Source organism: Oratosquilla oratoria, chromosome 15 (assembly GCF_046742065.1).
Source record: "Oratosquilla oratoria isolate Oo_2021 chromosome 15, ASM4674206v1, whole genome shotgun sequence".
NCBI lineage: Eukaryota > Metazoa > Arthropoda > Malacostraca > Stomatopoda > Squillidae > Oratosquilla > Oratosquilla oratoria.
In genome coordinates, this window is record NC_134791.1 from 5760048 (window position 1) to 5775857 (window position 15810).

General features: G+C 37.2%; 1 protein-coding gene across 4 annotated transcripts in view; it reads right to left on the minus strand.

Moving 5' to 3' along the window:
* Positions 1–15810, minus strand: part of Pkn (serine/threonine-protein kinase N) — a 365893-nt gene extending 350083 nt beyond the window's left edge. For 2 of the 4 annotated variants that reach the window (XM_076198503.1, XM_076198501.1), the window contains exons 1-2: positions 15535–15810; positions 1663–1831 (exon numbers count right to left, since the gene is read on the minus strand). In XM_076198503.1, the coding sequence (XP_076054618.1) occupies positions 1663–1831; positions 15535–15564 (199 nt within the window). In that variant the 5' untranslated portion in view covers positions 15565–15810. The other 2 variants (XM_076198504.1, XM_076198502.1) reach the window with 2 other exon arrangements.

Consider the following 15810-nt stretch of genomic DNA (forward strand, 5'->3'; position numbering starts at 1 on the left):
ATGGAAAATAATTGTTAAAGGATTGAATGGAAAATAATTGTCAATGAATTGAATGGAAAATAATTGTTAAAGGAAAAGACTGCAAAAAATAAGATTGAATGGAAAATATTTAAGGAAAAGATTGCAAAAGATAAGATTGAATGGAAAATAATTGTTAACGGATGAGGAAATGACACAGTCTATCAGGAGATTCTGTCTAATTCTCAAATACATGAGAGGAGGGGGTCACCAAAGGATAACAAAGGAGGAGCATGCCAACAGGAGACCTTTTGGTCCATAACTAGGTCAGATGCAGAAAAAATTATAATAATGATAAATAGATAAAAGAAAAATAAATAAAAATTATGATACATACATAAAAATAATAATTATAATTAATAAAATAAAATTAATAAATAATAATAATTATAATAATAATAATGAAGTAATGAAGCAGTGGAGGTAATCCTTCCAGCTGTCAGACCCCAGTGTGGAAGTATTACGTCTTTCTGCATCACCTCTGACCCAGACTGTGGTGGAGGATAGGTTTGGTATATATCCATATACCAATGGTCATTAGACCATTGGTATATCAATATAAGTCATTCAGGAGCCCAGAAAAGAGGGAGGGAGGGAGGGGTGGTGAATGGGAGTGGAGTATGTGGGGATGAAATGAGTGGGAGTGGATTTATATTTTTGACTTTAGCTACCTCCCTAGTATGGGGGAAAAAGCCACTGGTATATGTTTGTATATACCAATGGTTCTTTCCCATTTATAAGAAACTAATAATGGGTGCCTGCATAGTAGTCCTACAAGATGGTAGAAAAATACCATCACTGTTCTTATATCTGTCATAGAAGGTGATTAAATGGGGACTAGGGATCCTCCACTGTATTTTTTCTCCTTTGGAAAGGTATGGCATACAAGGGTCTGGTAGTATTTCAAACATAACATTTGTAACTGGGCCATTACATGTGTGTGTAAATGAGGTAATAGGGAAGAAATTATGTTTGAAAGAAGGAAGATGGATGTGTTAGCATCAAGTAAAACTAAACTGAAAGGGAAAGGGATGTCCCTGAGTTTGGCATTGTGGCAGGTATGGTGTCAGGAGTGACAAAGGGGAGAGAGGGAGGGAGAGAGAGAGAGAGAGAGAGAGAGAGAGAGAGAGAGAGAGAGAGAGAGAGAAAAGTGGCACTGTTGTTAAGTGATACGATAGGTAAGCTCAGGGTGAAGTGAGGAGAAGTATCACTGAGGATATTTTAGCCAAAGGTGTGTCTGTCTTGAGAGCTAAGGGAATCTCTTAGCATATGGCCCCAGCAGTGAGAAAAGTAGAGGGAAGAGTTTTATGACAAAATTAAATGATTACAGGAGACTTTAATGCTAGATTACTTGAGCCAACTGACAAAGGATTAGGAAGGTATGGAGTAACAGGAAGGAACTATTGAGGAGTGATGTTAAAGATATATACTGAAAAGAAAATGATGATTGAGAACAGCATTTAAGAATAAAGTGTAAGTATGCATGAACAAATCTGAGACCCTAAATGTGGTAAAAAGAGAGATGGGTGGGAATAGAATATCAATGAACATCTTTCAAGGAGGTATTCAGGGATGCAAAAACAAGAGGGATGAAGGGAATGTGCGAAAAAAATAAAATAAATAAATAAATATAATTATATTTACCTGTGGTTACTCTCTTTAAATTCTCCGCACCCTCTTTAATTTTGAGTTCCTTCCGGATTTCTTTCCGAATGTGCTCCCTTAGCTCTTCTAGTTTTTGTCCTAAGGGGGCTTCCACATAGTCCGTGGGGAGGCCATATTTGTTACTAAGCTCTTGGATGATGGGAACACCCTGCAGGCAAAGAAATTCAATTAAAATGCGAACAAAAACGATGGCATCAATGATGAACTGATGTGTAGAGCAATGTCAGTAGTAATATGCAACTCAAAACCAAAACAAAGAATGAATATCATATATAACCTAATGGTTCAGATAAAAATAATAACAAATTAAAAACAACTATGATTTTTCAAGTTCCATAACAAGAGAAGCTTACTCATCCATCCAATTTTCACATAGAGTTCATATGTATAATAATTCTAACATTGATACATGAAAAAATCAAAACATCATTGAGGGAAAAAATAAACAACTAAATAAATGAAGAATCCATTGTGTAACATGAAAAAATGTGATGAACCAATCATGGGTGTAATCTTTTTCAGCCTTATTGAAAATAGGTAAATTAATAAAAAAAAAAAAAAATAATAATAATAATAAATAAATAAAAATTATGCTAATGAAGCCTTGGTCGCATGCAAGAAGTGTGGCGCCGAGTAAGGGGGATTTCTCGAGATGAGCAACTTCTGACACACCACTATCGAGCTTTCATGCCCTATTTCTCAGGTCTTCCGATAGGCACATTAACAAGTCACAGCCGGCAATCACATCTACGGTCACATCAAAGAGAAGCAACGAACTATTTCCTACTTTGGCTCACAGTTTACGAAACACGAATGTATACTTACGAACAATAGTCGCTCAGACTTAATGGGAAAAAGACAATGACATATGCATTCATATATTAACAATTAATCAGTCCTGTAACAGCTCATGAGTAGGGCAATGACATTCATACCCACAAAAATTTAAAGCATCCAATCACAGCCATCCTCAACTACGGCACAGCAACCAAATCCTAGAGGGCCATCAATGACCAAACAACTATGATCTGGGTCACATGGCTTTCTAGAGCTTCTAACCAGACTGACACATTTCTTTCTAGAAAGACACACCATCGCTAAATCTGCACACATAGCTAATTCTAAACAATGCCAACTATACTGCGACGAACACCTTCAGTAACATAGTACAGTATTTTGCTGTGACAATTTTATTTGCCTAAGGGGCGGACCTTAATCAACGAAGGCACCGCTCAAGCCGCAGTCCATCCTTTAGCTAAATAAAATTTTCCGCAACAAAATCTATAGTATGACAGCGCATTAATAAGCTTCAAGTCTTCCTTCCTAACATGCCTACATAATCAATTCACAGCTTATAGCCTCCCTAAGTATCTTTGTCTCGTAATCTAATTTCCTATCAACAAAATATTAAAAGCGCTGTAACAGCGAAATGCCACAACACACACTAAGGTACTTTAATTTCAAATTGAGGTTTTGAGATTAGCAACCTGATCTGGTTACGCACGACAAAGTCAACTCTTCACAACAGGTATCTTAGCCACAACTGTGCTGATATCAAAAGATAATTACGCAAAATTATGTGGGTAAGTTATTGGAAATATAAGTTAATTCTAAAGGAGAACTTATGCAGATTTAATTTAACTTCCATTCCCCACTCCACCGGTTATCATTGTGGGCAGTCAGCTCGCTATCAGGGAGTCGCTAATAGAGCTTAGTTTTACTGAGTGAGTCGGAACTTGTGTACAAGCCTCCCGTCAGGTTGGGCTTCCGAAAACCTCATTTCTGAACATAAAGACACATCAAGAAAAAACATTCATGTGGGTAGAGTGAACAAGGAGAGGATCAGCCACTAAGCAGTCAAGTGCCGTTATCTTATCTATGAGACCAAACTAAAACCTCAAGAATTCCAACTTACGCACATACCTGAAATCTGTAAAAGCCACGAGCAATCAAAAGTTAGTCATATTTGGGTTTGGCACTGCAACTAAACCTAAAAGTTTACTTTAAATTAAGTTTATGTTTAGCCTTTCACCCCTCTGTTAATTCACTTAGGTTAAAGTGGAAAGCAGACAGGACAGTAGAAGACAGAATCAGTTCAAAAGCAGTGTAATTAACATCTGAACAATTAAATGATACAACAACATTATTTATATATATATGTATATATATACACCTCTGAATTATGAAGTGCAGAATTAGGTAAGAGTAAAAATCATGCCTACCCACATATAAAATAATGTATTACTGTGTATACGGGTCATGATAAAGACGACATATTTCTACCCTGAGGAGCAAAACATATGCCTGATTGTCACGCATTAAAAGAATAAGAAAAAGGAAAACATCGAGAGTATGCCCAGTGTGAGATACTAAACAGAAGACACATTTTAAAATAGTAAGAATAGTAATAATTTTAATGATAAATATTTCTAACAAGACACTAATCCTACTTAAGCACTACAATACTAAAAGGAAGCTGTTATTACATATATAAAAAAAAATATATATATATCAACCCCTTCATCACACGGGCACCTGAGGCCCCATAACAAGAGCTACAGTGCACAACACAATCCTTTAATATAACCACACTCCTGAGGTGTCACAACGTAGTTATGCTACATGCAGTTGCTGTTGTTGCTGGGCTCTCCGTGGCATATTGGTTATGACACGGAGGAAACCAAATGCCCTCTCAAACTCCTACCAGAGGTCCTCCACAACAACAACAATAACCCTCCCTCACGCACTGACATCACTCAATCATCACTTCAAATTTCGAGATCACCACCTCCCATGTCCAGAGTTTAAAGTTGATTTAGGTAAAGGATCTAACTGTAAAGTTGTTAATCCAAAGCAGGCTGATGCAGGACTCGTTTATTATCGGTTATCCAAAAAGGGATCTACTGTGCGTGCATCTATGATAATAAAAGTTTAAATGTGTGTATGGTACCTGGAGCATAACACTCCCTTTACAAATCCTGATGGACAATGATAAAAGACTGAAGTAATACATTAGTTTTCTTATCTCATCAAATTCAGGAACTAATTCTAGGTTTTGTTCCTCAACTATGCCTAAGACTGCATATAACTTTAAACAACCACTTGTCTACCAGTGTAAAATGATCATAAAGCAATCATACATAATCACCAATTACAAAACAATAAGGAAAAGTACACTAACAACTGAAGTGTATACTCACAGCTCATACACTAAAATAGAATCCTGCTAATCCTTTCTTATCTATTTTACTCCAACTGTTTTCCCTAGATTTTACTCAGCTGAAGGAAACCACTCTGGACGTCAAAGGGCAAAGCCTACCTCAATCAACGCTATGGTATCTATATTCGATTTCTGGCTGCCTCAAGCAATTTTATTCAGCTAAGGAATGCCATTACAAGCATCAAAAGAGTGAAAAACTTTAAACAAACATTCACTCACACACACACACCTACCCTAACTATTAAGTTTATGAACACAGCATGATTATAATTTCTCTACTTCAGCTTATGCTAACCCATCTCAACAATAGAATTATCCAAGAACACCAATACCATAATACTGGTAAATCTTCTTGACTGAAGTATATAGCTGAGAGTACTGTACATCAACAACCTACATCTATTAAAGCCAAGGAACATTCAACCCTTTCGCTGCATTTTGACATACTTTTGTTCTACCTGACAATGGACTACCCATCTAAGAGGTATCCCCCCCCCTTTGATATTGTTAATTCTTTCACAATTTACCTTTATACTGCATTTACAGCTTATACCTATCTTACTTGTCATGAAGCAATTATTTTTAACTGAAGGAAATGCTCCATTAAAGGGGTCAAACCTATAATAACAAATTTGATCTAGAATATAGCCCCATGCACTATATTACCACTACTGCTTCTGGTATTGTTGGTGTAACCACTATATATATATATATATATATATATATATATATATATATATATATATATATATATATAAAATACCCATATCTATCACATCTATAATTAATCAAAAAAAAAAAAAAAAAAAAAAAAAAAAATAAATATACCAAAAGACATTTTCTCCTTATAAGGGGGTAGAGACCAGTGGCCAACTCAAGGTTAACTCCATCTAAAACCCAATTGTTGTTGTCCCCATCTTGGAGCCCTGTCCCCTGCTTGGATGAAGAGCAATGCAGCAAGACAGTGTTTCCATAGCAGGACCTGATGACAAGAACTGGTTTACCCCCACTGCTTCATTACATGGCAACCCCCACCCCATCATACATAATGGAAATAAGCTTACATGATGTTTTGTGCTATCCCCGGCAATTGTAATTGTTATTTCGAACTATGAGTTCTTTTCATTATCTGCACTTCATGTATATTGATTCAATGCCAAATGAAATTATTATTATTATTACCTCCTCCCTCATCCACTCGAGATATCTACGGGGCAGACAAGAACATCTCTTCAAAATCCACAAATTTCTCATCCATTTACAACCACTCTCCATTCACTCTTACCTTTTGCACTCTTTCCTCCTTGCTGGACAGACATTCCTCTTGTATCCAATGCCCCCCCTTCAACCCATTCATCCACTTCATTCTTGGTCTTCCCCTCAAGTTCACTCCAACCACTTCTCCTTTCAACACTCTTTTTGTTAGTCTTTCCTCACTCACACGCACGAACCATTTCAGTACTCATCTTTACCTCTCTCCTTTCCCAACCTTCACATAAGATCTATTACTCATATGCAACACACTCCATAACACCATTGTCAATCCAGTCATATGCCTTCTCAAAATCCATGAAAGGCAAAAATATCCTTATCCTTTGACAATATCTCTTCACAAATTTATCTTTTTACAAAAACTTGATCTGTGCACCCTCTTCCTTTCCTAAACCCACAGTGGCACCCCAAAAATAGATAAAAAATAAATAAATAAATAAATAAAATAAATAAATAAAAATAAAAAATAAATAAGCAAGCACTATCATACAGCTACCTTGAGACTAGTTTAAAAAAAAAAAAATGAAAATCTGTACACTGGGGACCATTCAGCGTGTGTAAAATACTAAACCTTGTGAAATTCAACTTCAAATCTTACTGAAAAGAACCTATTATAAAATAAACTCAATCAACTATATGATAATTAATTACTATGAGTTAGAAAAAGCAAATAAGGTGCTTGTTAGTATTAGTAGACAGCTATATGTGTCCCCTGGATGAGGGTACTGAATCCACACATTTCTGCAGTCAACAGTTACGGATTATTTGTGGTGCCCCTATGAACCAGAGTTGCACAGCATTCTTTTAACTGGAGGCAATCTTTGCCTAAAGAATAATTGTGAAAATTTTGTGGATATCTTGCAGGTGTTCCAGATAGTAAATACAATTATATATAAGCTAAAACCCTTCTGAATGATGAAAAGCTAGACTGTGAAAAACCTTAGTTAATTAAAGGCAAATTTGATCCATCGAGTTTAAACTTTTATAGACCTACAGTATATAAAATCTAACATTTCTATTTCAAATCATGGAGAGTTTGATTCTAGATCAGCTGATGGAACACATGAACAAAGTAAACCTTTTACTGAATAACCTGTCTGTATTTAGACACCTTTATTCTACTGACACTGCTTTATGTACAGCAGTGGTTCCCAAACTTTTGTTGTTGCGACCCTTTGACATTATTTACAAAAAAAAAAATTGAACCCAAAATAAAACATACTATATTGAAAAATGAATTAATTTTAAGGAATTTCCTCTAATGAAGAAGTCTACTGCCTTTTAATCATATCTTTTAATAAAATTTCCTCAAATTAAGGAGATGAGGTATTTGAATGGAAAATATGAGGAAGTATCATGTTTCCAAAGTTAAAGCTCTGATGTGCGCTCATCAGTGCAACACTCTTTGCATGTCTGGTGAACTTTAGCTTACGACCTACGGAACCCCTGGCCTAGCTTCACGGAACCCGCTTTGGGAACCCCTGATGTACAGTGACAAATGATCTACTTTTACTGATGGATGAGGGAAAATGTGGTCTCTTAATCCTACTTGACCTGAGTGCTGCTTCTGACACTGTTGTACATAGCTCATTACTTGAAGATTGTCAGACTATTGGCATTGAAGGGATTGCAAAATGTTATGAATAGGGCTGCAAAACAAATTAAAGGTTTGCCCTGGTAAGCAAGAATCACAACGCCATTAGTTGAACTATACTGGTTACCAATGAAGGCAAGAATTATAAGCAAGAATCATACTGACATACACTGAACCACACTAGTTACCAATTAAGGCAAGAATTGTTTATATGTGTATTAATTTACCAAGCTTTAAAGTTTGGGGCATATGAGAGATCTACTACTATCACTAGTTCCAACTAGAGATATCTATGATCCTGAGGCACTGTCTAGACCCGCATCAATTAGACAAGTCATGAAGCAACTTGGAAACTGGTCTTTGAGCTTTTGCAAGATGTTCACCAAGACTATATAACAAGCTGCCTGATGACATTAAGAGTAGTGACAACAAAGCAACATTTAAAAACAAGCTGGAGATCCATTTGTTCACTGAATGCTATGACCTAAACAAAAGGACTATCAAAGACAACTTCAAATGCGAAATAAGATGAAACAAGGTGGGGCCCTGCAGAGCACTATGACAGTAGTGGAGAGGATCCCTAGAAATGGAAACTTCAAGTAACAAGTAACTTATCCCTTCTTTAATCTTTTCTTTACTACAGTGTATCCATGACTCCGCCTCTTTAGTGTAATACTGGTCATTAACCTTTTCAATACGAATTGAATTCTCGCACACAGTATTAGCTTCCTGATGTATGATGAGGCATCACAATACCCACGTTATAAAATATAAAATGACCCAGGGCAGTGGACAGGATGCAGGGATGACCCGTCATCTAGGAGGTGCTAAGATAAGAGGGAGGGAGGAGGGTGGAGGGGAGTGGAATATATAGGAAATGGAATGGGTGGGAATGGTTTCTATGCCTTTTTCTTTTTGGCTACCCCCCCATGTAGGGGGGAAAAGCCTTTGGTATATGTATGTATAAAATATAAAGTTACAGTTGTATTACTCATTTTACCTTGAATGTTAATAACCACAGAAAATGTGATCAAGTTTGTTCAAAGAATATGAGGCTCATTTAAGCTACAACTACAAAATAAATATAATCAAGATGCCAATGCCCGCCGCCTTGTGTACACACTTGCGCCTTATGATACCAACGACATCGGCATCATCGTATGGAACGGGTTAATGATGCAAAATTATTCCCACGAGTTATCTCACGTTCTAATGTTGATTTCTTCATCACACTGATCAAACTACGGCAAACAACCTCACACTTTATATACTTTTATCATATACATCAGATTACATAGATGTTGTAACACCTGTTGTAATACAATTTGGTAAATATCTATTAATGCAATTCTGAATCAAGTTACCAGCAGATAAACTGAGAACAACCATATTTGTGTATGTTGCTAAAATTGCACAAATTATGAAAATGTTCTGTTTTAAAAGAGCACATTTTCTCAACTCCCATTTCACTCTACCGACTTCAATCCAAAATCACCCCACATTTACCATCCTCCCGTTTTGCAGTGTGGACCAATCCCACTATTTCGTAGCACTAGAGATGAAATACAATGATGAATATATCAACAAGAATTATGCAAGTTTTATCATCTTTCCCACAAAAGCTTTTCATTCTATCCTCAAGAAAATTTATTTGACATATCAACCATAAACAGATAACCACGTTAAATTTGTCCTATCTAATACCTGACAATTTTATCAAATTTAAAAGAACCCTTTTTTTTCTTAAGAATATCCCCCTTTGGGGCTACAAAGAGTAGGATGCCTAGTCCTATCCCTATTCCATTTTTGTCACCTTTAACGACTCAAGAGGGAACAGTGTGGCAGCATTCTTTCTCCCCTACCATGTATTCACCTTGGTCTTTGGATCACGTGTTGGACTCGTGATCGACAGCTATTTCCCTCCCGGAAGAGAGCTCATATGACTGATCTATGGGTAATGCTATGACCTTTCACACACACACACCCCCAACTCCCTGCCCACGAGAGTCAGAGTAACAACCCGAAGCGCAGCAATACCGAAATAATTTTGGCCCTGGGCAGGATTCGAACCAGGTACTGCAAGCACCCCCATACTTCGCAGTCCAGTGCTCTACCAACGGCACCACTGAGTGTGTATGTGGTAGTGAATGGGTGGGAGTGGATTTATGCCTTACACTTTGGCTACCTCCCTTGCAAGGGGGATAAAAGCCCTTGGTATATGTATATATATAAAAGAACCCCTCACCCAATTTGGTTTAACCCCTTCCATACGGTGCCGCACACGTAGGCGTCATGGGGAGCGAGTGTATTCGCGAGGCTGCCATATCGGCGTCTTGATTATATTTATTGTAGTCGCCCCTCCATAATGACATTCTTTCTAATTCTTTTGTAATCGCATTTTCTATGGTTATCAAAATTCACGGGTGAAGAGAGAACGATCGATATAAGCGGTGACTATATTTTATGATGCGAGTATTATTACGACACGTCGTACGGCTGGCATTGGCTGCTGCCACCGAGATCTAAGTCCATGACGCCTACGTGTGCGGCACCGTATGGAAGGGGTTTAAAGTCTTGATTAATTGAATGATTGGGAAATTTTTGTTTTGTCTACTGGCACACAATTCTATTCGGCATTGAAGAACCACCCACACTATTGGATTTCCTCCAGCTGAATAAAACTACTGAGCAGCAGCCAGAGCAAAGTATGAATTATAAACCAGAGAAAAGGTTTAAGGGGGGGGGTAGCCTTTGGCATTAAAAACGTAAGCAAACAGACACACCTATACACACAAAAAGCCTTTTCCCCTTTGTTAGGGGGTGGCCAATTCAGAGCATACCCTGGATGTTGCACAGATCTGCAAGCCCACAGTACCTGAGAGTTGTTCATTTTAGCACGGTTAATCTAACCCGATTTTAATCAAATGATCATCACTGTTTGGGTGATTTATATGTACACGCTCATTTCTGAGGTTGCTACTCTTTACAAGCTAATATATGGGGGTTGCTCACCTTCACAATGCCCCATACATCCACCCCATACCCATTCATCACCCCTACCTACTATTCAGCAATGTTAGTTTTGAAAATCTTAAAAAAAAAAAAAAATCATGTATAAGTAGTACCAACCATTTATTTTTGTTTGCTGCCATTTTTTCCTTACCTCCATTTTCTATAGGAAGGCTGACAATCTAGTAATCTTTCAGTTCTGTCTGAGAGATAAAATATCTCCTGTTATGTCTCCTATTTACTTCTGACATGTGATAGCAAAAGTTCTGCAAGTACTTAACACCCGAAGCTTTAAATGTTCTAACATTATATACGTCTACAAATTTTGACATCTACGAACAAAATCTATTTTGATCTGAAGTAAACAAGTCATCACAACATAGTGGGCCATGTCCATGATCAATGACTTGCAATATAAATCAGCTGCTCATGTAAATAAATTTATCAATATATGTATGTTTTGTGATGTATCCAAGGATTGTGGGTTTTCTGCCAGAGAAAGGTTGGGGAATAATTCACTGAAATCACTTCACTAAAAAAAAAAGTGAGAAATGATTACAATAACAAGTGTTCCTCAAGTTTAAATGACAAGAAACTCACACACCCCAACAATATCCCTTGGCCTTCTCATAGATCCCTTTTGGAAAAACACTTGGATTTTTGCCTCTGTTGTATGGGTGTGAATATATTTTTATGTCAACAGATAAATGAGGAGAAGATGGAGAGGAACAATTCCTGGTTGTCAGCTCTCCATATGTGAAAAAGTTAAAATAAAATAGATAACACTGATTGATAGGGATTTTATAGAATAGTCCAGCATCCATCCCTCTGGGATGCACCACCAAATGAAGGTAAAGTTCTTGATAGGCTTTGATAGAGATTGCCATATCAAGCAACAATCAAAACCTCTCCTTTATTTTGTAGGTCCCCCATCTAGTATTATTATTAAAATTGTTTGCCATTAATTAGATTCAAAGAATGTGAATTCAATAACCCACAGCAGGCATTTGTTAAGATATGAAAATTTACTATTTACATGTATTTCTTCAACTAGTGTCTATACACATGACCTGCCATTGTGTATACAGCCATGTACCAATACACACACTCAAGAATGATGCTCAGTCTATACGGATGACCTATCCACTTTTTAAATAAAACCACAAAAATACATCAGGATTGCACCTCCACATGGAGGCAAAGGTGTTGACAGATTTTTGAAGATGAACAATAGGATTTGATTTATGAAATTTTTGGCTTGAAGGCCAAGCACAAGATGAACAATAGAGAGTGGATTTTCTTTGAAGTCTGTTTCACGCCACTAAGTGACATCATTTGTTGATACTGCTGTCAACCACTGATTTAGCAATCCAAGTTTGAGTCCCACCCACAGCTGATAATTTCAGCATTGCAGCAGCATTGTGAGCTGGTACTCTACCTCAGGTAGGCAAAGAGTTGGGTGTGTGCAATGACTTAATTGTAGTATACAAGAAAGTAGCAATGCTTGTTTGGTCGTCTCATCCTCTTCAATTTATCATATCTTGCCACAAATTCATGCACAGTTCCAATGTAATCTATATCCTGTGTGTATATGTGTGTAATTCACCATGGTCTTGGATCATGTGCTGGACTCGGGATTGACAGCTACTACCCTCCCAGATGAGTCCTCAGAGCTCATGTATGACCAATCTTTGGGTAATACTGCAACCTGACACATACACACCCAACTCTCCACCTACAAGAGTTGGAGTAACAGCTCACAGCACAGCAATACTGAAACCATTTCAGTCCTAGGCAGGATTCAAACTCGGACCACTGGGTTAGCAATTGCAAACGCTACCACTGCGCTGTCTGTGTGTGGTGATAGTATTACCCATAGATCAGGTCATATATGAACTCAGGAGTTCTCATCCAGGAAGGTAATAGCTGTCGATCATGAGTCCAACATGTGATCCTAGATCATAGTGAATCACCCATTGAGGAGACAAGGACCCCACTAGCATTGCTGCTCTCCTGTATACTACAAATACGTAAACACAAACAAATACACATTTTACGCAACTTTGCACAGCACAAATCCGAGTACAAGGTCATTTTCTTTTTACTTTACATGGTCAATTTACAATGTGATACAAATAAATTCTTGTGGCTGGCTGAATTTCACAGTACAGCCACTAGATGTCACTGTTTGATTCATCTCAGGAAATATGCAATTTTGTTCAACCTCACTCCCTTCCTTAATGTGACAGGTTCACTCCATCATGCTCTACTGCTATGTTAAAACACCTCACCTCACTTTACTTTACCACAAGGGAAAAAACTAATCTTTTAACTCGGAAACACAACCCATCTAACTTTCCACCCAGCTGACTCAAAACTTGGCATAATAATTGGAGATAAATACGACATGGGCCCCATAAGTAGATCTCCTTCCTTGAATATCACAATTAGGTATAGATTTGTATTCTAGTTGAAACTTCACATAATACGAAAAGTAAGACATCACTTGGAATGCATCTACTGCATAAACCAAATTACCTAGAAATGGGTAGACAGACACACACACAAATGCATGTACATGTATACATACACCCTGTCCAGAAATGCATCTACAGATTTCTTCACTGTACAAAAACTATTCTCCACTTAATAAAACACCCTGATCACATAATTTCTACTATCACTCCAGTATACAAACCTATAATCTTTCCTTTACGACCTATACGACTACACCTCTTTGGTACAATAGTATCTCCAAAGACAGTACTGGGTAGATCAACAATACTCTAGATATGTACTATTATGTAAGAACACAATATGGTGTCATTTCAAACCCCCCTCCCCACATCTGCTAAATCCACTTTCTCGTCAGTTCACACTTCTTTCATACTTCAAAACATGAACAAGCATTTCCAATATCAACTGGTGACCCCTTCCTCATCTACCAAAAGTAATGTACCGAAATTCTACGATTGACAAAAAACTAAATAAACGAATAAAATAATATTCCTAAACAAGTCTCGTTTTTATGTTGCTAAGACGTCTATATTTTCTTTACAGAAATTCTTTTAATAAAAAAAAAAAAGTTGTAGAAAACTATATCTATCTACCTATATAGCAAGGACCTCTTTCCCCATATAAAGGAGGTAGCCAAGGAAGACACACTCCCCTTCCTACCCGTTCCACTCCTATCCACTACATACTGTTTCCCTCTCATCAATATTACGATAGGATTATCTCGATTTCAGATTATTATTATTATAACTTGCTAGACCACCAACAATACACTGTGGTCCTTTGGGAGGATGAAGAGACTAGAAATGTAAATTACCCTTCTTTAAGGTGATGTACATCCTGCATTAGGTTATCGGTTAAAACTTGCCTCTTTGTTATAAATAACACATCTGTTGCAATCTACAGCACGAGATTAATTGAATAGCTAAATGCCACTATAATTTCTGACAATTTTCTAATTCAAATAGAACTCTACTGAAAGAAAATAAGAAATGTGAACCTGATTAATGTCCAAAAAAGGAGCTTGTTCATTTTCACATTTCAAAATTGGTGTCTCAAATCTACCGTGATTTACGAGTCCAAACAGCCAGCGATGTACAGCCATGTTTACGTATGTACAAATATTTATATTTACATAAGCATTTAGCTGTAAGTACAAATTTGCACATATATGCAAAAGCATGTGCCAAATTTACTCATCAAAAAGTATATAAACATACATATTAAACACACACACACTACACTATGAAATATATACATTTGTGATGTATACATATAATATGCACATTACGCATGCATAAAGGCTTTGAGAACATTATATAACGGCAAATTCTATATGACTGACCCCTTAAAATACACCTGTGTACTCCAATATTTTGAATTGTTTTTAATATAAACCACATTAAGGCCATACAATGTTGACAAACTTGCAAAATAAAACACCTACGCAACTTACAGCTTCATTCAAAATGATCAACGGTCCACACCCTGATATTGAGTCGAGATAAAAGACCTGAACTATAGCTTTATCAAACACCTGAGAAAAACATGGATTCTTGTCTATGCTAATGTTCTTTATTAACCTTAATCAAACAATTAAATGATATAGAGATATTTAACCTACTGCACAAGTTTACCAGGAACTTGCTCAACTGTTCCAATTTGAATTGATCTTCATGAAATAATTTTCTAAAGTGATAACACCTAACTATGACATCTCTACTCCAATCAAGCTGATTACACCTTATTAGCAACAAATCATACAAACTCTGCCTCGCTACACCGGTGCAATTATTTCAACATGAACATGCATGACTGTGGCTTTAGAAACAATGGTCAGTTTTGAATTCAAACATCATAATTTTAATAATTCACCTATCGCCCTCATCCTCAATACCACGATTTTAGTTACTGAAGAAAACTACACTACGCACCGTAACAACACACAAACGCAACATGGAAACGATTATGGTGCTCGCACCTTGACCATTACAAAAGGGGGAAGGGACGGCAGCGGTGGGTGGGAAAATCTCAAGGTGTTCTTGCTTCCTGCTAGATTCGCGTGTTGATGAACTCCCCCCACCCAACCTCCTGCCCCCGCCCCTCTCCCGCACCGCTAGTATAAATCTCGTATTTATAATGACAACTGGCCCTATTCTTCCTTATCAATGATACAAAAGGAGTGTAAAATCTAGCACAATGGCACTTCACACTTGTACACCATACTAGGAATGCTACATACCTGAATATAAACATGACCATGATCGGCCATCTTGGAACGAAGCGCCAATGTCTAAATATCAGCTCATAACTTTAATATGTACACCCATACGATGCGTCACTCACTTCTATTGATCACGCTATCTATTTTCTAACACTAGAAATCATTTCCCATTTCTTATTCACATGAAACACTGACAAAAACACCAGGAATTAATGCACCACTTGCAGTATATCATCATTGAGCAGTGTAAAACTACCCCGACTGCGAGGAGCCGTGTCCACCAATGAGAAAAGG